General features: G+C 49.7%; 1 protein-coding gene across 3 annotated transcripts in view; it reads right to left on the reverse strand.

Moving 5' to 3' along the window:
- Nucleotides 1–14,275, reverse strand: part of UCKL1 (uridine-cytidine kinase 1 like 1) — a 41,323-nt gene extending 27,048 nt beyond the window's left edge. For 2 of the 3 annotated variants that reach the window (XM_077831594.1, XM_077831595.1), the window contains exon 1: nucleotides 14,162–14,275. In XM_077831594.1, the coding sequence (XP_077687720.1) occupies nucleotides 14,162–14,232 (71 nt within the window). In that variant the 5' untranslated portion in view covers nucleotides 14,233–14,275. The remainder of the gene's footprint in view (nucleotides 1–14,161) is intronic. The other variant, XM_077831596.1, reaches the window with a different exon arrangement.
- Nucleotides 14,276–22,425: the final 8,150 nt, after the last annotated feature.

Below are 22,425 nucleotides of genomic sequence, written 5' to 3' on the forward strand. Positions count from 1 at the left end.
GGATTGTCACAGCTGTCCCTTCTGGCCTAGGCAGGTGGGGAACCAGCAGATAAGAGGGGCACCGAAGGATGGACGCTAGAGCTGGTGTGACTACCACTTCCTTTGTCTCTGGGAACACCGTTCTTCGCGGGACAAGCCTGCTGTGGAGCTGCCCAGGTCTATTAGCAGGACACAGAAGGAACTGGAGACAAAGAGGTGCTTTGGACATCAAGCGTCTCACCCCCACCCCACTTCCTGACCCCAGCTGATTTGCTGAAGGGGTCAAAGCGTGGGAGAAAACGGCCAGGCCACAAAAGGCAGGCAGAGGAAATCACCCTGCGCAGGACAGGAAATCTGGGGATCCCCTCTTGCTATGTTCACTGTGCTGGGGTGACCCCCCACTTATTTCCAGGGGCTCCCCCTGCAGCATGATTTCAATACCATCCTATTTCTATGCTGTACTCTCTTTAAGAAGCGAGATGGGGACCAGGGGCTGGGGGCGGTGGAAAAGGTATGTGTTTGCAGACAAGATGATCTTTAAGTGAGTTCAGAAAGGCAGCGGAGTCACGCAGGCTGAACGGGCTCCTGGAAGGTGGAGCAGCTCCCGGCCCTCTGCGGACTCACTCCAAACCCTTTTGGTCTCTGATCAGTTCTGGCTGTAACCTTTCAAACCCTGCTTGAGAGCCTCAGCAGCAGGCAACCAGCCAAGGGATTAGAGAGATCATCTACCTGGCTCGGCATTTAACAACATGCCAGCATCCATCTCCCAGTGAAACTCTCGCCCGGCTTCAGAGGAGATGAGCATTCAGCATTCACCAATCCCACAGCATGAAGGCACCTGCCATCCACATGGAGCTGTTTCTGATGGTGGTGACAAGTTTTTTCTTTCCTATTGGCTTGACGGCCCTTTTCCCCCCCAACTACCTTTGGGGTTTTCCCCCACCTCGCAAACACCAATTCGCCCCCACCTCTCCCTTTCCCCAACTCCCTGGGGTCTGAATGGAGCAGAAACAGAACCATCTCGCCTTTAACAACTTTTACGTCATCCGGACGGTAACAGCAGGACGGACCCCTGGCAGCACTGACTGTGGCAGTCAGGTTCTGGTGGACATGGCATGGTAGCTGCTGCAGATCCAACACGAAGAGCATGATCCTCTGAGTCCAACACCAAGGGACTGCCTTGGGGTTTTTTATATTTCTTGGTTACCCAGTGGTAAGTTTTTATGGGTTTGTTTGGTTTTTTTTTAAGCTTTTTCTCCCAACCTGCTTATAACAATTTTAAATCTGGTCAAAGGTTGGTCTGAAAACCCTCAGCAAAAGCACAAATGAAAGTTTAAATGTTAAAAGCACCTGCTGCAGCTACGCAGAATGAACAGTGAAGAGGTGTAAATCTTGCTGTCTTAGCTAGCAGGAGAAAGGGCTGGTGGGTAAGGCAAAGGGCCAGGAATCAAGCAATCCAGGTTCAGTTCCCAGTTCACGGATTCCTTGCATGACCTTGAGTGACTCACGTAGCCTTTCTGGGCTTCAGATAACAGCTGTCCTTCCTTTTCTCTGTTTCCTCTATTTAGGTCACATCTGACCAGAGAATGATGTGGGCAGCCCCTGCTTCTCCTTTACTTCAATGGAGTTGCATCCAGGTGCAGGAATCTGCCCACACAGAAATGTCCAGAACAGAGAATTAAAAACCATGATCACAAACAGGTGAGGCCGACAGGGAAAGTCCACTAGACTGTATCAACTCGAAGGACTCCTCCCCGCCTAGAGAAAGCGCGAAAAGCACAGACAGCCCGCCTGGGTATTCTGTTCTGCTCTTCTTTGGGGGGCCCCGAGACAGCAATTAAACAGTGCCCGCGATTCCCCAAGCGGTGCTGACACCGGAGAAGGATGCTGGTGCGTAAACAGAGACGTTCCAGCTCGATAAAAGCAAAGATGACGAAGGCGCGATTGTTATTTACCAGGGAGGGGAAAATGATCGTTTCATCTACATTCCAAATGCAGCTCTCTGGGTGGGGATGGATATGCTGCTGAAGCGGCGAAGGGAGTTTTACCGATGGAGAACACAGGGATCCTGTCTACCAGAGCCCTTCTCACTCTCAGTATCAGCGATACCATTGTGAGACGAGCGGGCAACTTCAGCTGGGCTCTGGGCAGGTGCAGGGCTCTCTGGGCAGGGTGGGGTTCTAGGTAGTAAGCTTGGCAGGGCAGGGATTGTCTCATCCTCAGTGGCAGTGTTTGTCCCGTGGGGGCCTCCTGCATAGCTCAGTTCTGGGCCCTACCCGTGACCTCACACGCACAGCGTGGGCAAGATCACGCCGTACGGAGGGCACCATTTTGAGCCCCGGCCGGCACTGAGAACAGAGCAGCTGACACCTGGCGGGTCAGATCTGGCTTTCAGGGGGCCCTTCGCTGCCTTGGGACCCCGCAGTTGGCGCAGATGCCTAATGCTACAACTGCTCCTACTCTTTCAAACCATTAGGAGCCCAGCACAGAGAATCCCCTGTCCCCCCTGGGCCAGCAGCATCAGTCTGGGTGTGAGAGGAGGCTCAGGGCTGAAGCAGGGGGCTGGGGTGCTCCCCCCAGAGCACCCGCAGCCCCCTGGCCCAAGTTTTAGTTAGCGGTATACAATAAAAGTCATGGACAGGTCATGGGGCTGTGAATATTTTTTTACTGCCTGTGACCTGTCCATGACTTTTACTAAAAATACCCGTGACTAAAACGTAGCCTTACTTATACCTCAATCTCGCCTACTTAGATTGTAAGGGGTTTGCAAAAGGGACAGTCTTGCCACGTGTGTACGGCATTCAAACAGAATAATAATTCGTTGTCTTGCAGTGGCGCCTAGCAACACTAGTAATAGAACAGGAGCCCATAGTGCTAGGTGCTGTACAAACACAGAACAAACAATGGTTCCCTGCCTCAGAGAGCAAATAATCTAAGTGGGGCCCTGATATTGGCTGGCTGTAACATGAAACAGCAACAAGCCTGGGCATTTAGCACACACAATCCTGCCCCTTAGGCAAGGGGGCTACAGTCATTTCTGGGTTAATGGCCCAAGGCCATATGGAAAGGTATTCGTAAAAAGAAAATTTGTATTTTGTATTAGGAAGAAGAAATTGGGCCTTGAGGTTTCTGGAGAGATTTGAAATAATTTGATTCAGAACGATCACTTATGACATCTACACTGCTTGGCTTACGTTGCTGGAAGTTGGAATTACAACAGGAGGCCATACTAAAGGTCTGCCCGGTCCGGGAGTTGCAGGGGAGCACTTTAGCATTGCTCCACATGCTTTGTGGGGTGTGGCGGGTCCTCAGAAAGCATTTCAAAGCCTATGGGGCACTATAGCATCGCTCAGTTCTAAAGACATCTACCGTTGTCTGGGTACCACACCTGGCCCAACAGGGTCCTGCTCCGCAACTGGGGCCCCAAGGAACCATCACAACGCCACCAGTAAATAACGACTAATGCAAGGTAATCCTCCCCAGAACTGCTCACCGAATTGTAGATCCTGAAACAGGCACAAAGTGAAGCCCATTGGCTCAGCAATGACTAGGAAAGCCCAGCGTTAATGCCACCTACACAACACGAAGGGGATTGGTCTTGGTTGTAGTTTTCTCCCCACGGTGACGTGCCCACGGTTCTACGGGTAACGTTTCTAAAAGTAACTAAGTGACCTCGCAGCCGAAGTCTTGTCGAAAACCAGCAGGACTCAGGCTTCGACATAACATTTCAAAAGAACCTGGGGGTGGAATCCTGGTTCCACCCATGGTCAATGGGACTTTTGCCGGTGGCTTCAACAAAGCCAGAACTTCAGTCTATATCTGAAGCATAATGGTCTGGAGAACGGAAGAGACCAGGAACGATCCTTTTACTGTTTCCCCTCTTGGTCTTCAGCTTAGACCTCAAAGAAGGGCTCTGATACATCGGAGGTACCCCACCCCCTTCAGTGGCTCCCCAACTTGGGCCTTCTCATTGCTATTCCCAAAGGAGGGGAGTGGAGACACACCAGGGACAAGTAACCCCTCCTCCTTCTCGGCTGCTCCCTAACGTACAGCCTGGTGGGACACGTCCCCTCTGTGGGAGCTTGTTTCCAATGAAGTCAATCCAGGAAGCCGCAGGGGAACGACACATCCCACCATGGTATGTTGTCTTGGGTGGGACAGGGAGATGGAATTTCCAGTTAAAAACAAAGCGTCACATCAGCCCAAAAACGCTACAAGAGTTTAATAGGAGGAAGGCTTGGCACCTCCCAAATGTATTTGGGTAACGCATAGTGTGGCCTAGTAACTCGTGCACTGGACTGGGACTCAGGAGACCTGTGTTCTGTTCTTGCCGGGAGACCTTGGACAAGTCACTTCCTCTCTCCATGCCTCATGCTCTCTATCTGTAAAATGGGGAGAATGATCCTAACCCCCCCTCCCCCCAACAAACGCTTTGAGATCTGTGATGAGAAGAGCCAGATATGAAGAGTGTGAAATTATTATTCGCTGCTGGATAGACAGAGAAGTTTCCTCTCCTTCCTTGCTGCCCTTTGCCCCATCCCCTCCTACTCAGAGACACGGGGATTCTGGATAAACCAGGGAAGTATTATTTCAGCTTTCAACACTAAACCTGACCAGATGAAGGATAGAGACATGCTCTGGCTACACAGCCCTGGATGCTCATCACAACACTCCCAACCTCACAAAATTCTCTCCTGTCTCTGCAGATTCCTCCTGATTCTCAACCACAATCCTTCCTCCAAACAGGACTCCAGATTAAATCCCGCCCACCTAATCCCACCTGCCCTGACCGGGGGAGGGGAGAGCAAGCCCCAGGGATAATTCCAGTTCCTTTACCAGTGTGAAACACCACAGTGCAATTCGTTCACCGGTGTCCCACAAAGCTGTCTGTTAATCTTGGAGAGTAAATCAACTGCACTCCTGTTGGTGATTGATTTGTTAGCCCCACTCTGCTGCAAGATGGGAATTAGTTGTGCAAATTAATATTGGCACAAACTAAGGTAGCTTTTCTTTTGTCACTCAATTTACTCATCATACAGGGGGGAGAGGAGAAGGATGCTTCCAATTTTAGTTCAGACTTTGCCCCTTGTCTCAGGTAGTCCTAGGGTTTCCCCCTTTTAAAATTTAGTTCCTTCTATCCCAATGCATTTTGTGCTTCAAACTGCCATTGATTAGCTTTAGGACCAGCTGGCATCATGGACAGGATCAGACGGGTTGAGAGGCCAAAGAGAAGACACCCCCACCCCCACCCAAAGGTTGGGCCATCTAAAAAGGCAGCAGGTTTAATTTTCAGTCGGAAAAAGAGTTCACACACTTCCCAAACACTCCCAACCCGGGGGAAAAAAAAATCACAGTTTCTCCTTCCCCCTAACAGCCAGTAAAGCTCCTGACCTTGGATCCAAAGCCAGTGAGTTAAAGGGGAATCCCACCCCTGTTTGCAACATGCTAAGCCTAACCATTGAGCCAGACTCTCTTCCCAGCTATCTTCCTCCCCTGCCATAACAATAGCCACCCCTAAATCCTGCAGCAAGAGGAGCTGTTTTGCACAGGTTTCACCCTGTGTCCTAGGCAAAGTTGCTCTCTCTCTCCCAGCTGCTGTCTCCAATTTCCCAGCCCTCTGACAAACAGGCACGATGCTTTCGGGTCCGGAGGTGCTACGAATTCATTCGCAGGCAAACAGGGATTTAAAAAACAAAAACAAAAACAAAAAAAAACAAAGCAAGCAAACTATGACACTCACCTGCCTTCAGCCCCAAGGGCCCAGCAGCCAGATATCCCGACACCCGCATACATCGGGGGGCTGCTCATTCCACCCAGCTGCTGCAGAATCAGTCTCTAGTGGGGGGCAAGGGAGGGATGGGTTTCAGGAGTTTAGAGCGTGTGTGTGTATTTTTTGGCTTGCCTGTCACATGGCTGCCTGAACGGCACTAACGTTGTAACAGGGCTGCCATGTGAATGAAGCACTCTGGAGAAATGACACCAGCGTAGTCCTGCGTGGGGCTATTCCCTACCCCCAGAGAGCCTGTGGGGCTGGAGGAAGGGTTTCAGACACCCAGCACGGTTTCCTTTGAAATCTTAGGGGGCTGGGGTGTTAGTGAAGGGCTGGGCAAAGAAGACAGCGGGAGGAGAGAAAGCACCAGCAGCAGAGTCCTGGAGCGGCCAACACGCCTGGGAAGAGGATCACTTATCCTGGAGATTATGTTCATTACCTGATATTAATAGCACGGACGTTGTTTAAAAAAAAGACAGCAGCACCTCCTCTTCCCCCCACCCCTCACCCCGACCAACAGACCCGCGGCTTGGGACAGGGCTCACTCACCTGCTACTGACATTCAGAGTCTGGACTCACTGGGGGAAGCAGCAAGGATGCCCCACTGCTGGGGTAAGTGACGGGCCGACTCCCCCAGCCCAGCAATTGTAGCAGCGTCTGGATAAAGAGAGCTGCAGCTGGGGCTGTGGGGGGGAGCCGGGGTCCTTCGGAACGGATCAGAGCGAGTGGATTAGCTGGCCCATCCCATTGCTAGGGCAGATAGTCTCCCCCTAGGGAATGAGTAGACTAATACCCAAACAAGAGCCAGTGGGGACAGAAGAGACTCTCTGTCCTAAGCAGCAGATCACCAGAAGCTGAGCCGGGGTATTAATATTGCCCTGGTATTCCTGGGGCAGACCCCAGCTCTGCAGGGGAGGGAGCCAGGAGCCCCTAGCCTCCTGGCTTTTGGCTACAAATTCAAATTCACTCTGAGCAGGGAAGTTATGACGAGCTCCCAGCTTGTGGCCGAGCCTGTTGCTGGAGGTGGATCTGCAGCTGCGGAGGTCTCCTGATATCCCCGGACCTGCCTCCAGCCCCAGCATAAACAAGTCTGTGAAACTCAACACCCCCTGCCATGGGTAACCACGCAAACAAGACACCCCCTCACACGCCCCTCGCCCCCCATGCACGAGGCCGCTGCATTCTGCACTCTCAGCCATCCTGCTGCCAGGTGCTTTATGCCAGCCCTGCCACTTCAACAGCAATTTTCCACCTGCTGCTCCTCTCCCAGCTTAACACATCCTCCTGGCAGAGACAACAACGTGGGAAGGAGCCGTACATGGGGAAAGGCATGGGGCCATGTGGCTGGGCCTGGGGAAATACCTGACTGCCAGCAGATGCCAAGGGGCAGCTGAGGCATGAATGAGCATCGGAGTACAGGAAGAGGGGAATTACCAAACTGAACACAGGGAGTGAGGGGAAGTGTGAAGGGGGGAGGATTCTAGGCAAAGGACCACAGACGGGCTGGCACAGCAGAGCTGGTAAGGGTTGGGGGACTAGGAGCATCAGGATACAGGGCGTTCAGCCACTTAGCAGCAGGTGTCTGGTGCAGCATATGGGCTGTATACACCTTCCCAGGGCACATGAGAGCCTGCCAGGCTGTGTGCCACACATCCGGGCCTTGCTCCGAGGTCACCGGCGTACGTAAGACTGATGTATCACCAAAGCAAAAGGGACGTTACTCGAACAAAGAGAAAAGACAACAAGTTTGGGGTAAACACCCATAATAATTAGGGACTTTCACCCCTCACACGGGCAGTGATTATGATCCAGATTATGAATATTAAATAAGCTTCCCCTGCCGCCCCACAACGCAGACTGATCAGAACTGGGGTCCTGATTTGCTCCCCTGCACTGAGGGGCCCAGCTCCCCAGGACAGAATTTCTGATCAAGTTTTTCCTTTGTTTTGCACCCATAACAGCTGCCTCCGGCCAACCCTCCCTAGGAATTCTGGGTTTGACTTTTGACAACCTAAGTGCTTTGAAAAATGGAGCCGCCAGGCTGTGGAGAAGAAGGGGGCCAAGAGGTGCGTTTGGAGAGGGGGAAGGGCAGACCAAAAGAAGGCCCAGATCAGAGGGGCTATTCCGTACACCTGAGGGGACAGGCATTGAGCATTTGCTCCAAGTGTGCCAGGAATGTGGGTTTTAAGAACACTGTAGCCCTGTCCAGCACAAGGGGCCCTCGATCCTGTTTGGGGCCCTTCAGGCACCAGTGCAATACAGATAACTTTTGTGAGTGACCTTTAAAGGCTGTAACGCACCTCTCTGAGCTGGTTTCCTTTGCTGAGGCAGGTACGACACTTCAGGTGTCTGATTTTCAGGAGCCACCACCCCGACTGGTCAATGCAAGCTACGGGGTCTGAAAGCCCAACTGCAACGGTCTCAGATATTTCAACACTCAATGGCCTGCTGCACTGGTCTCTGGAGACAAAGGCCCAACTCCGAAACAAACAGGAGTGTGCACGAGAGTGGGTGAATAGGATTTCGGGGCACTGGGATCCTAGTCTAGTATGGAGCACACAAAACTATAGCACCAATGCCCAACAGCTAGATTAACAGAAGAGAATGTTACCCTGAAATATGTATCAAATCACTAACACTTGGACCAATGAGGACATGTAAAGAAACAGACAAAAAGAAACTGCCCCAAACCCCTGCTTGAAATAACAGTAAAACTGCGACACACGGCCAGCACAAGGGGAAGGGAATTCAAAGGTAAAACTGACAATGCGGCCCTAACTCAAGCCATTATACTGAGCCATCCCCCCTAAATAATGATGCCAATCGCACGGCAGAGTTGGTGAACTTCAAAGGAACATGTGGAGAACTTTTCCCGCGCTGTAATTTTATTTTAAACTCCCCCGTGTCTGTAAAGCACTTTCAGAAGTTTAAAAATAAAATCTTTCCCCAGTGATTTCTATTCTTTCCCATTAAAGAAAAAGACATACAAAGCTCCCCACCAATGCTTCATTGTTCTTTACAGCGAACATCAGAGCCTTTTTCCGGTCTTTGTCTCAATGGCCAAATGACGGGGCTTTCACCTATTCTCCTGACAAAGTCTACTCCGCAGTCTAATCTAGCTCCTAATTTAGTAAGAGTCAGACAAAATCGCCTTTCTTCACTCTATGCTGTGGTTGTTTTAAAAGTATGCCAAGAACAACATTTTCCATCTTTGCAAATAGTCTCGGACTCTGAACAAAGACTCAGTGGCAGTCCACAAGAGGAGTGCATCAGATCAAATCTAGTCTGAAGGCAGTTCTAAGGACTGCACTTTCTGGCAACATAGACTGCCTTCCAAAGAGCTCGCGGACCTTCAGGAAGAGTCTGAAAGGAATGATCAACAGCACTGTCCACCCCAAGCAATATAGCTGCATTCACACTAGGAAGAGCTTTGCTTCCATCCTATACCGATATTCCTTTACTGCCAATGTGCTTCCGGTGTAGATGTGGCCCAGAAGGGCTAGAAACTTACTTTTAAAAAGAAATGTAAGCCGAGACTCTAACGCAAGCAAGTGAGAATGAGGTCGAAGACCTGGAACTTGGAAGCCCTCCCTCCCCTAAATATAGCGATACAATACAATAATCAGAGCTGGCAATCTGCGTCAGAAGCACCCACGTTTCCTCCAGTCGATTCATCCAGCAGTGGCAACGGGTTAGTTGTGAAAAATCAAAGAAGGCAGATTTAAAAGAGATTTGAAACAGGTTCTCTTGTTAATTTCGCCCCATTGTTCCTTGACCCTCTTTAAACAATCCCTCGGTCTCCTTAGCATGCGTACCTTTCAGATGCTTGTGAACTTCCCTTTACAGCTGGTTAGGCTGATGGGAACACAGCAACTCTGCTCTTAGCTGGCCTCACAAGCGGTGTCCGAGTGTAAGATACTGGTCATCATGTCTATATTATATTAGTTCTACGACTGAGAGCCCAACGGCCCTTGGGTGAGTGTAAGTGAAATGCAGATGCTGAGGGAGGGGTGTTCATAAAAGTGAGGGATGGTCTGTGTCTGGCGTTGCACACTGACTATTAAAATGGCCCAGACATTATCATAATAGGACATGCACTCAATATAAATGCTAGAGTCATGTCTTCCCAATTTGCCTTCATTCCAGCACGTTCATGCAGATTTTGGGAAAATGCTAATCATTTATTTTTCCTTTAATTTTTAGGATAAAGCTGAAATGAACCAGGGTTCTTTCTCTTTTGGTCACCATGACCCCAGTCTTACAACTGGATCCATGTGGGCCTTCGTGTCCATACATGACCCCAGCAGGCGACCACCCACGTAGATCCAACTCCAGGATCAGGGCCTGTGTGCGTGAACCAGTTATAGTGGGCCCTGCTATGAATGTAGCATTGGCTCACACCGCTGGCTTGGCAGAACACACTACGTCCTGTATAAACCCTGTCTCACTTATTTCTTCTACTGACCCTCCATGACAGAGTGGTGGATGTCACAATCCAAAAGAGTGGAGGGGGGGGAGAAGAGAGAGAGATTCGGGATCTGAAGGACAGCCCCCCACCAGACTGTAACAATTGTACACCACGATTCCAAGCCATTTGGGACCTTATGCGTTTGTCAGGGCCAGATCCTCAGCTGGTGCAAACTGACACAGCTCCATTGAGCCTGGTGGAGCGAGGCTGATTTGCCGGTGAAATGACAGCAAGAGAAGGTCTCTGAGACTAACCACCGGCCAGACTATAGCCCTGCCACCTGCTCAGACTCCTGGGCTGCGTTAACACTGAGGAAGAAGCCACCTCTGATCCTTCTCGTCACACCCATCTCTCTCCATGACAGCCCCATCAGCACAAAGCATGAAGGGCCTCTCGTCCTTAGAGAGGGACATCCACCTTTGTCTCTGCACACAGGAGCCTCTGCTCCAGGGTGGGTGCGTAAGAGAGACATCAGCAAACAATCAAAGAGTCTAAAGGACACATGCAAGTCCCCTGAACTCCTCTCATGCAGCTGCTGGGTGCCCATCAGACTGGGGCCTCACCTACATTAGAGAAACGTGCACCGGTGTAACCACGTTGTCATAGTTACGCTGGTGGGGCAAACTCCTAACAAGGATGCATGAGGCTAATAGAAAGCAGGGCTGAAACCCGCAAGCATAACTGGCAAAAGTAAATAATTGTTTTCATGATTGGGACCAAGAACTGAAGCGCTCTGCCTCGCCTAGCAAAAAGCTGAGCCCTGAGCTGTGTGTGCAGAACTGACAGGGTAGACGCGCCTCTTCCCTCACTGAGCCTCCCTAACAACAGAAAGGGAGCGGAGTCCTTCCCCCAGCCCTCCCTGGCCCCCGCCAGCTCATCAGAGCAGCAGCTTCAGCCCAGGAGCAGAAGGGAGGAGCTCGGAAGTAGCGTTCTGCATCCTCCCACCGCCACGACCACCAGAGCGAGACACGTAACTGTGGCTTGGTGCGTGCAGTGCTAACCTGCCCCAAGAACGGGGAAAGGGAGATAGGGACAGAGTCCCATTCTCCTGGTGAGAGGCAGGACCCAACTCCTGACACTGGCAGAGCCGCTGGTACAGCCAGTCCGGATCACCAGTTGCACAGGATGAAAATGCTCCAGAGTCCAAAGAGTTAAAAAGTTTCCACTCTAGAGTATAACCAGCAGCACCTTAATCTGCGGCTCCAGACACGTTTATGGGGATTGCGCTAGCACCCCCTAGTGGTAAATGTCCAAATATTTAAATACCACAACAGAGGTCAACGGTACCACCACTTCCTTCTATGGCAACACCATTCCACAATCATGAAGCAACTTGAATGCAAAATTCATGCCCACGGGGAAAAAATGCAGAATCACTGCTGCTAGCAGAGAAGAGAGCCCACGCCTGGCCAGCAAGGAGTGTTTATATAAGGCAAATCATCGAAAGGAGCTCCATTCACTGAAAAATCAGGGGCCCGACCCGCCACAAACATACACCGCATTTCCACTGGAGTGACTCCCTTGAGTGTGATGGAATCATTATTCCCCTACCCCGGTATAACAGAGGAGAACCAGGCACCGTGGAATAACACACGCACATTTGTTTATCCTCTGTTAATAACTTTGATTATCAAAGCTCCATGAAGTTCAAAAATAATGCACCCTTCTCACCACAGTTTATGATCTGTTCATTTTTGCATTTCTGACAGCTTGGACACAGGAAACCATGAGGTCAGTGTAACTGATACCCGACTACCTGGTTAAAACAGCCATTGTTGTACAACCCAACTACTCATCAGCTTCTCTAGCTATTACTCAGTAATGCACTTCCTTCCTCTGGTAAACTCATTGTGTTCATAGGCCCCATTTGACAGTTGATGAAACTGAGGCACCAAAAGGTTAAGGGCAATGTTTTCCAACGCCGGGGCCTGAGTCTCTCTTTCCCCCCAAGTAAGTGGTCTGTTTGTCACGGACTCAACTGGAAATCAGTGCGTTCAGCGTCTCTGAAAAACCTAAGCCCCCAAGTTTGAAAGATTTGGCCTTAGTGACTTGCCCACAGTCACACATCACGTGGCTGACTAATTTGGAGCAAAACACATGGGAACTCTGGACATCCCCAGGGGTTTGCTCGAAACACTAGACTAGGGTGCACTGCACTGTAGTAAGAGTTACTTTGCAGCATTTATTATAAATATCGTTTGTAGACACTCATCATAGAGTTCTGAACATTTCACCTCTAGAGCTGGTATATTCCATGCATGGTCTCAGACCAAAGAATTTTTTTTTTTTTTAAGAAATTTTGAGGAAAATCCATCCACCCATTTTTCTGTTATGTGAGTAGGGAAAAAATATACACACGTCTTTTCCAAGATGGCAAATGTTAAGACACTTTTTGCAGTGCAGGATATTTGGAAGGGGTGTGTGCATACGTGCAAAAGCACACATGATTTGTAAACAGCTAAACTTTAATATTTTCCAGAAAGCTAATCCTCAGGGCAGTTTAATCTGTTGACCATTTTACAAAGCAACAAGAAAAAAAGTGACTAATTCCTTGGTTTTGTGTATGCAGACTAGAACCCTTTGCTAATGTTGAGGTGTGTGAAACTAACACCCACTTAGAATCTTTCCTCACTGAAAGAGTTCAACACAGAGATCGTTTTCACAGTTTTCAAGATAGCAACAGATAAAGATTTCACAAGTGCAGAAAGGTTCCAGTTGTGTTTATAAACATCAGGTGAAATCCTGACCTCTCTGAAGTCAGTGGGCGTTTTGCCATTGACTTTGGGGGGGGGGGGGCCACAGGGCAGGAGAGGGTTTAGAATTTCACCCCAGAAGAACAAACTGCAGATTTTATAACCCTTGCAAGAGCCGTCTGTGATGCGTACACTGGTCACCTCTAAATATTTACAGTTGAGATTTGCAAGTAATTAAGGGTACCACACTATTCCCTAATGAGTGCAGGGCATATCATACTATAATTTACACTGTAAAACTGTAAAAAGAAAAGGAGGACTTTTGGCACTTTAGAGACTAACCAATTTATTTGAGCATAAGTTTTCGTGAGCTACAGCTCATTTCATCGGATGCATTCGGTGGATTTCATTTTTTCCACTGAATGCATCCGATGAAGTGAGCTGTAGCTCACGAAAACTTATGCTCAGATAAATTGGTTAGTCTCTAAGGTGCCACAAGTCCTCCTGTTCTTTTTGCGAATACAGACTAACACGGCTGCTACTCTGAAACCTGTCATAATGTAAAACTGTATGGTTCTGAATAGTGACCCCTGCAAAAAACATGAAGCCCACTGAGCACTCCACCGTTATCACAGAGCTCATCACAGGCATTTGGAGCTTCATGCGGAGAGCTGAGTTTGAACTCAGATCTCCTGTACTAGCCCCAGATTCTTGAGTTTAAGAAGAATCTCTACTAGCAAGGTAGGGCCTCTGACACCCAGGCAGCTGAGCAGGCCTGATTCAGCCCAGTACAGGGCAGTGGAAACACAAACACTTTTCACCCTGAAGTATCCCCAGGGCGCTTTCCAAATGCTCTCCATGCTGCCCCACTGAAATGCAGCCAGCTCAGGTGCACAGCACCTTGCAAGCCAGAGACGCAAGGGAAAGTTTGGACAAGCTCCCTAGGGCAAATCCTGCCCCGTGGGAGTGCCAGGGAGATGGTTAATGTCCATGCAAAAGAGACAGATCCACCGCGCTCCGGGGCTCCTCAGAAAGCCCCCACCACAGCAAACTGCAGGGGCAAAGTGGATGCATCTTGAAGCCTTCCCCTTGGAGAGCTCAGGGGAGCTTGTCCTGCCTTGCCTGGACTCCAGCCCTACCAGCCTTGCCCTGGCAACCGACCCCGGCGCAAACAAGCCACAGAAACACCCCCCTCCTGCACCCCAAAGAGCCCCCAGGGGCCGCCCCTGGCTCCCCAGTGGGCCCTGTTACCTGCCGTCTCCTGGCGCTCCTCTCTCCTCATTCACTCCCTCTCCCCCACCATCACCGGCGGCTGCAGCCATCGCGCCTCGCGATCAGCTGTTGGGAGAGGGGCTGGGGCGGGACGCTCCCTGCGCCCCAGGGCTTCATGGGAGTTGTAGTTCACAGGCGGGCGCGAACGCGCTACTCCCAGAGGCGAGGAACCCATGGGTGGACTACAACTCGCCGGAAGGGTGGGAGCCCTTTGCATCATGGGAGTCGTAGTTTTTTTTTTTTTTTTTTTTTTTTGCAGGGGAGGAAACTTAACGACCGTGCAAGGAAAGGAAACTGAAAGGGCGGGTTGGAGGTCATGGGGTGCAGAGCAAGGAGATGGATGCTGCTGGCCACACAAAGCCCTGTGGTGGGTTTAAATGTAAAAAGAGCTTGCAAAGGACCAGAGCGTGCACTAGCGAGCCTGCAAAATGCCAGAGCCGTCCGCCTGCAAAATATTAGAGGGAGAGGACACCGGGCCTGCAAAATACTAGAGCTACTTACCAGTGAGCCTCCAAAATCGTAGCCCTGCTAAATGCTGGAGCTATATAACTTTATACCATGTGCTAAGTCAACAACCAGGCCCTGTGGTAAACGGGAAAAACTGGGGAAAAGGGAGATCTCCCAAAATTGCATGTGAGAGTTAACATGCTTCGGTGGCACGCTGCACATTCCTTCAGTGCTGAGAGCGCCTTTAAAAACTGCCTCAACAGTAATCAGCAATGAGCTTCCCTCCCCAGATGGGTGAGACTTGGCAGCTCTTGCAGCAAGTCCTATAAGGAAGTTAAGTCACGTGAGCTGGGTATATTCTTAGACTATTGTGTGTGACCAGCGGTGGGTTAACAGCAAATAGCTACTGTATTATTAAATTAAGCGTCAGAACTTGGGTTCCATTCTGAGCCTTCATAGATTTTTAAAGCCATAAGGGGCCATGGTGATCATCTTGTCTGGTCTCAAGTCATAGAATTCCACTCAGTAATTCCTCCTTCAAGCCTATGACTGATCTCGGCACTCTTCAGGTGTATTTTATTTATTAGCTCATGCAGAAATGATGCATACATTAGCTGTCATAACTGAATTAGCAGATGGTAGATAATGTGGTTGATTGTTAGGAAGCTTTGATCCTGCAAAGAATTCTGTGGAATTTACATCCCAGGAGTGGTCCCATTGAAGACACAGTGTGTAGAACTAAGCACATGGCTTTGCAGGATCAGGGCATTAGATTTCTCTTTCCATGATCACAAAGGTTACTGGAATGCCTTCTCCCACAAACAGTTGCAAATCTGAATGAATGCGACTCGAGACTCAAAAGGGACAGAAGAAAATACTGGAACAGAAAAGAACGTGAAAGGGTAAAATGTCCCTTTGACAGCAACATGGCTATGCCATCCACACGGCAAAGACTGCTTTTCTTCTGTGACTAGGCAGTAACTAAAAAAAGACATTCCCCTCCTGGCCCAATGCAGGAGCAAGAAAACCCTTGGGTTCCCTGCCCCAATGCACTTAAATAGAAAATAGTGATTATAACATCATCCAGCAGCCCCTGAAACACAAACACTATTAGCCAAGGCTGAGAGAACAGACAAGAGCACTTGCTTTCTCGCCTTCTCTCCAGCACGAGGTGCAGCTGTTGGCTGAGTCATTAATAGCATTAGTGGCAGAGAAGGCTAAATGAGAGATGTGTGCAAACAATGCTAAGTTCAGAAAGGAACTGGCTCAACAATGCAAATTTCACAGGGAGGGGAGCTGCAGATCTGCTGCACTTGCTTACCCATGGCATTGTGCACATTCTTGGCCTTTTGCATTCTTGAACTGCCTGAGACTTAAGTGAATTATTGACCCTTTGCAGACACTTGAGAAGGCAAAAGTGCCATCTCCCTTCTTCACTGGAGGGCTGCCTGGCCTCATACTCACCAAGGTGAATGCCACATGGTGCAATGGAACCTGGCACAATATAGATATTATTAGATCCAGATCTGCTCTGAGTTACATCCCCATTGAATTTGTGGGCTGCACGGGGTGTAATTCAGGATGGCTTGTGTTTTGGAGGGGGTAAGGGAAAGGGCAGATGCAGAAAATCCTCCAGCTTGCTTTACATGTTCCTAATCTCCCTGTCAAAGAGGGCCTTAGCCTCATTTCATTGGTCCAACTCACAGATTTGTTGGCAAACTGCTGTGTTAAGGGAGATTTGACTAACTCTGCTGCCTGTTTGGTGATCTGCCAAAAAAGGCATTAGAAAGTGACGAGGACTTTATTGGCAATCTAAACCTGATCCTACAGGCAGGTCTCATTCTTACATCTTTGGTGTCCCCAGCTGCTGTGAACACTTAAGCAAGGACTTTGCAAGGGCCAGGTAACACCATACACCTGGAAGTGAAATGGGGGGAGGTGGAGCATTGCTTTAGACTGACTACCACATATATATATTTACAGTTCATGCCAGAGATGGATCCAGCTCACAAAATTCAGAAGCAGCAGGGGTCACGATTTGCCCCTCTGACCAATTGTCTTGACCTTGGTGGAGTAGCTGGTGCAGTCGTCTGGTGCAATATCCTGTCATCTCTAGCGATCTGAGTTCAGCTCTTCCCACAGAAGACAAGTACTAATGCATTTGAGTCTCATCATGGCTCCCAGTTGTGCACATCACCAAAACACCACACCGTTAAACCCAGCTGGCAATGTCTGCGTTAGAGAGGCCATGACCTGCTAGTGTAAAGCAAATGATGCTGCAAGCCAGAGTTAAGGTGCAGGAGCAGAACTATATGGAGGAAGTTTATCCAGAGCCTGCCCTTGCTATGCCTATTGCTAAACAAGCTCATGCAAACGGAGGTCCATCTCCTGCAATTGGTCTGTGGACAGGGGACCCTTGCACCCCATAGTTGACTTTAATGAGGCTTTGGGCAGGTGCAGGGGAGTGATCGGGGCCTAACATTAAGTAGCTCTAGTATGGCGAGAAACCAAAGTGAATCTGGGATTAGCAATCATCTAGCCAGGCAAATGCTCCCTGAAAGGAGACTGAGGGCTTTTCAATTTTACTCATGAGACGGCCAAACGGGGAGTTTTGCCATCTGAGCACGTTTGAGTCTCCCAGATGAACTGGGGATTTAACAGTCATGAGCCTGCCTTTCCTCCTGCAGCTGGTTGAAAGTTCCTCTGCTGTTTATATTCACAGCTCTGGCCCAGTCACAAGGGACTGAAGGAAAGCTGCCTGGTTATGGAAACTATCCGCTGCTCTCTCGCAGAGTGGGAGGCGTTGTCCATGGAAACACATGGCCACATTCCCATGTCTTATTTTAGTGATCCCCATTTTCCCTCTCAGGTGGGGAAGAACATTGCCCGAGGTCTCAACTTTCTATTTTTGTGCTGGATCAGAGCCGCCTGGGAGCATCACCCAGAGCCGGGGGGTGGGGGGGTGGGGGGGGGGGAGGGGGCTAACGGAACCAGGAGAGGTTTCAAATAACAACAGCTCCATCCAGTGGCTGGAAAGGAATTGCACGTGCATATTCCCAGGAGATTTTCATGAATGAAAACCTTTGGGGGCTCTGACTGAAATACTGCATGCAGAAGCCTGACATAGGGACCGGCGTGTCAAGATCAGATGCGTCTCCCCCAGACTTAACCTCAACCAGCTAAATCAAGGTGATGGGTGGAAATGTATGTCTGCACTGGGGGAGGTGACTCTGCTGATCACTAAACTGACCCTGGTTTAACACTGACCTTCCTTCTAGTGGAAAGAGGATGGGTTTCTATGGTGATTCCTACTCCATGCCCCCTCCCCTCATCTCCCCAGAGAGAATAGTTCCCTCAGAGAAGGAGCTGAGTCAGGGGGTCAAAATTCAGGAGACCTGAGCTCTTTCCTCTTCCCCTAGTAGCCAGAGATCATAAATCTCCCAGTTACCAGAGGGATTCGCTGATCCTTTCGGCCCACGTCTTGGGAGCAGCCTTCCACAGGGCAGCAGTTCCTCATGTTGTCAGCGTACCCGTGTGCCGCATTGCAGCCCTAATCCGGCTCTCATTGACATCAATGGCCAAGCTCCCATTGATTTCAATGGAAGCAAGACTAGGCCTAAGACCTCCCCTAAACCTGTCCGTTACGGGTGCATTAACCCACAGCCTAGGCCTTGCACTGTTCAGGGGGCCTGGTTACCTGGGGCAGGGGTGGCCAACCGGAGCCTGAGAAGGAGCCAGAATTTACCAATGTACATGGCCAAAGAGCCACAGTAATACGTCAGCAGCCCCCCCATCAGCTCCCCCACCCTGTTCCCAGCGCCTCCCGCCCACCAGCAGCCCCGCCAATCAGCGCCTCCCCCTCCCTCTCCGCACCTCCTGATCAGCTGTTTCGTGGCTCAGAGGCGGGGGAGCGAGGGCACGGCCGGCTCAGGGGAGGGGGCGGGAAGGGGTGGAGTGGGGGCAGGGCCCGTGGCAGAGCCAGGGGTTGAGCAGTGAGCACCCCCCGGCCCATGGGAAAGTAGGCGCCTAGACAAGGAGCCGCACGTTAACTTCTGAAGAGCCGCGTGTGGCTCCGGAGCCCCGGGTTGGCCACCCCTGGCCTGGGGCATGGACAGCAGTGATGCACCAGGACCGGTGCAGAGGCTTGTTCTCAAGGCCGGGGGGGAAATTTAGTCCGGTGGGGGTTGCTGGGGATGGGACCTGCAGCTGGAGAACATCCAGGTCTAATACAGGGACCAGCTGACTGAGCCTGATGGTCTGGCTGAACTGGCCCGAGTTCCTAGAAACCTCTCGCTTCAGTGCCGAGCGGGTTAAACCAATGGGCCTCACAGAGTAGTGTGGCCCTTTGTTTTTTGCTGTGCAGTGATCAGCACGACTCTATTATTCCTGAAAGAACGACAGGAGTTCTTGCCCCGTTGGCACTTGTCCTAGCTGAGGAGCTGGCAGCCAGCGCTGGGCTAGAGAGAGATGTGTTCATTATCCACATCCCCACCCTGGCCAAGCAAAGAAACGACCCCCCGCCTGCCAAGAGCACATCCCTCTGATCTGCCTCCTGAGGGGCAGCATTCAGGTTCTGTTCACCTGATGCTTTCATGCAGGGCCACCAACTTGAACTGTCGGCTCAGCCCAGATGACCCAGTTGCTGATGAATGAGGTTCATTCACCAAGAACAGCTTTTTGTTTGAACACTCGAGAGGCTGGAGCAGCTGTCAAGCTGTGGGCTTTGCAGGCAGGCTTGGAACAGCTGGAAAATGCTTGTCACTTGGTCTCTCTAGAGCCATTCATTATTCTACCCGTACTGTGAACACAGAGAGGGTGTTTAAAAAAGAACAAAACCGAGGATGTAGACAGCGTGTGGTGCCCGCTGCCAGACGCAATGCCTCTTACTGCCTGCATCCCTGGCTGGGAAACTACCCAGCACGCAGCTTGCCCCAAGCTGGTTTAGTTATCTAGGCTTACCGGGTCCTGGCCCATTTGTATAAGTGCAGAGAAGGATGCATCTGCTTACCTCTTTGTAATGCAACCTGTGAACTCTAAAGGACTCCCCTCAAGTACTCAGATAGGAAATCTTCTCAGGCTGCCTTGTGAATTTCTCTCCGAGATCTTGATGCATGGAGGAGCATAGTAGCACCTCCAAAGTCTATAGCCCCCGTACTTGGACTTTCATATTCTATTAATAGAGCTCCATTCATGCTAGGAAGACGTGGGCCCTATGGGGAGCTGGACTGGTGCTTTAGCATGTGGGTTCCATCCATGTGGAGACTTGAGTTCAAGGAATATTGAGAGGCTCCATGTGAAAACTTGTTTTGCCCCTGCGGTATTGCAGGCACGCTGAGCCTATGTTGCAAGACAGATGAATAACCCTCTAACTAGTAGAGACACGGAACCCGTATGAAGCTTCTGACGGGGGAAACGCAGGACCTTCTGCATTCCCCAACAAGCTGAGGAGGTGGCCTGGTCTGGTGGCATCTCCAGCTGATCTGCTAAGGGGAAGCTGTCCTACCTCTGGTGGGCTTGCAGAGGCAGGGTGCGGTTGGAGATAGCGCCTGTCCTGTAGAAGAGTGAATGCATCATCTCCAGGCCCTACCTTCTCGGCTTGTTTGGAATCTAGCTCCTAGCGTGGGGGGGAGTCACTCGTGACTCATGCACCAGGCTGGGAGGAGAAGCCATGAGGCCAGCAGGTGAAGATTCCAAAGGAAAAGCTAGCCACTGTTTAAGCATTAAGATTTAACCTGAGTGCCTACCCGGGGATGATAGCTGGAGCCGAGGCTGCTCAACACTTTGCAGAATCAACTGCTTAATAATACCAGCACTTGGCCTCAGCAGAGCTCCAGGCATGTTACAAAGGCAGTCAGTAGCATTGTCCACATTTTACGGATGGGGAAACTGAGGCACTGCACGGTGAAGTGACTTGCCTGAGGTCACCTTACCAGCCAGTGGCAGAGTGGGAACAGAAGTGGGTCTTGTGAGTCCCCGTCCAGGGTACTTTGCCTTCGGCCACATCACCTCTTAAGCCAAATGGGCTCAGTCTCACGCCCAACCAGACCACCTCATCCCAATAACAAGAATTTTCTCTGCTGGGGGGAAAGAGTTCCTCTTCAGCACCCAGTCAACGTTCCTGCAAGAGACTCAAGCCAAATGAGAGAGGACACAAGATGCTGATTGGAGGATAACCCTTGTCTTTCAGTGAACAAACTCACTAACACCAAACTACAAAAAAAATCAATAAACATTTATTTGATACAGTTTTTTTTTGTTTTTTTTTAAATATATACAGTACATAGATGTATCCCTTCTAGGTGTTCAGTGGCGCTGTTGTTAATATTTATTTATTACAGTACTCTCAAGCAGAGGCTTTGTCTATGATTAACAAAAGAACAGATCGTCACAAATTGGGAGTTTATTATAAGATAGTTTACTGTTAAAACATTTTTTTTTATTTTTTGCAAATAAACACTTTTATATATATATATATTTATATTTATATATATGGTTACAAGTGATAAATTGAAAATCTTTTTTTCCAAAATGCACTTATGCACTTATAACTGGCATTGACAAGAAACATTCGGACATGTCATGGAATGGGTGCTGCAAAGAGAACGGAAAGAAAAAAAAATCCCAAACGATTTGCGCTGATGTGCGCGAGTCTACTGGGATGAAAGCAATTCCTGTGCCCATTTTGGCTGGATCATCCTCAGAGGTGACTCCAGTCAGGAATCAGTCACCATGTAGAACTACAGTAACAAGAATCTGACCAGAGATTGATTTTCTCCCCGTATTGAACCATGATATTTGCTGTCATTGGGTACAAAGGTTTTCCTGATATATTGCACTCTCATTTTCACTTCAAAGTTTCCCAAAAGGAAGAGAAAATTTGAGATCAAGGCTGGAGTTGGTGTTTCAGGTAACAGTTTGGGCTAGATTTTCACCGCATGCTGTGAAGTGTGTGGTTATGGAACTCGAGTGCAAAGCCACACTTTGTATGTATGATTGAATTGTGTCGTTTTTGAAATGTTAGCCCTTCAATTTATGATTTGCAGACGCACATCTAGGGCCAGATTTTCACCCACTGGAGATGCACTATTGCATGTGCAAAAATGTGTGTGAAATTTGTGTGTGCAGTAACCGTGATGGTGTGCAAAAGAATTGGTGACATTACCTGATTTGTGTGCGCAGTCAGGGTCATTGCAGTTCTGAAACCCTGGCCCTTCATTTAGATTAAAGAAGACAATAAAGTCTGGAACAGACTCTCCCCCACAACACAGTTATTAAACTCCGAGAAGTTTCTGGGATTTACTTACCATGCAATAGCTGCCTTATTAAATCTAAGTTAAATGGGTATTTGGAAGCCTTCATTTAAACCATTATGGTGTTATGCACAGAAAACAGTAACGCAAAAAGCATGTGCAGATGCCTTCAGCCCCTCCTGAAACATGGGTGCTCAGCATGACTGCCCAGTTGCAATACCTTCCTGCATTTATAAACTAGCTAGATATTCACAATCAGTTTGGTTTTTCAGACCCTTCTTATTATCCCTTTCTTTGCTTGCAACAGGCCTTTGTCAACTTCAGCTGAATGGAGTGGGTCTATTGAACCGTGCAGCACAAACGGGCCAACCCGCACGGCTGAACAAATGTCGTTTGAATCGCTCTGCTTATGTCAAGCCATTTTAGAAGACGGGTCCCTGACGAGAGTCTGAACTCCAGATTCGTCAGTTTCATTCAGGGAGGGTTGGCTTCGATAATGGACCCAAAGGCTTTGCGGCGTCTCCTTTGGGGTGACCCTATGGCTTA

This window comes from Eretmochelys imbricata, chromosome 13 (assembly GCF_965152235.1).
Source record: "Eretmochelys imbricata isolate rEreImb1 chromosome 13, rEreImb1.hap1, whole genome shotgun sequence".
NCBI lineage: Eukaryota > Metazoa > Chordata > Testudines > Cheloniidae > Eretmochelys > Eretmochelys imbricata.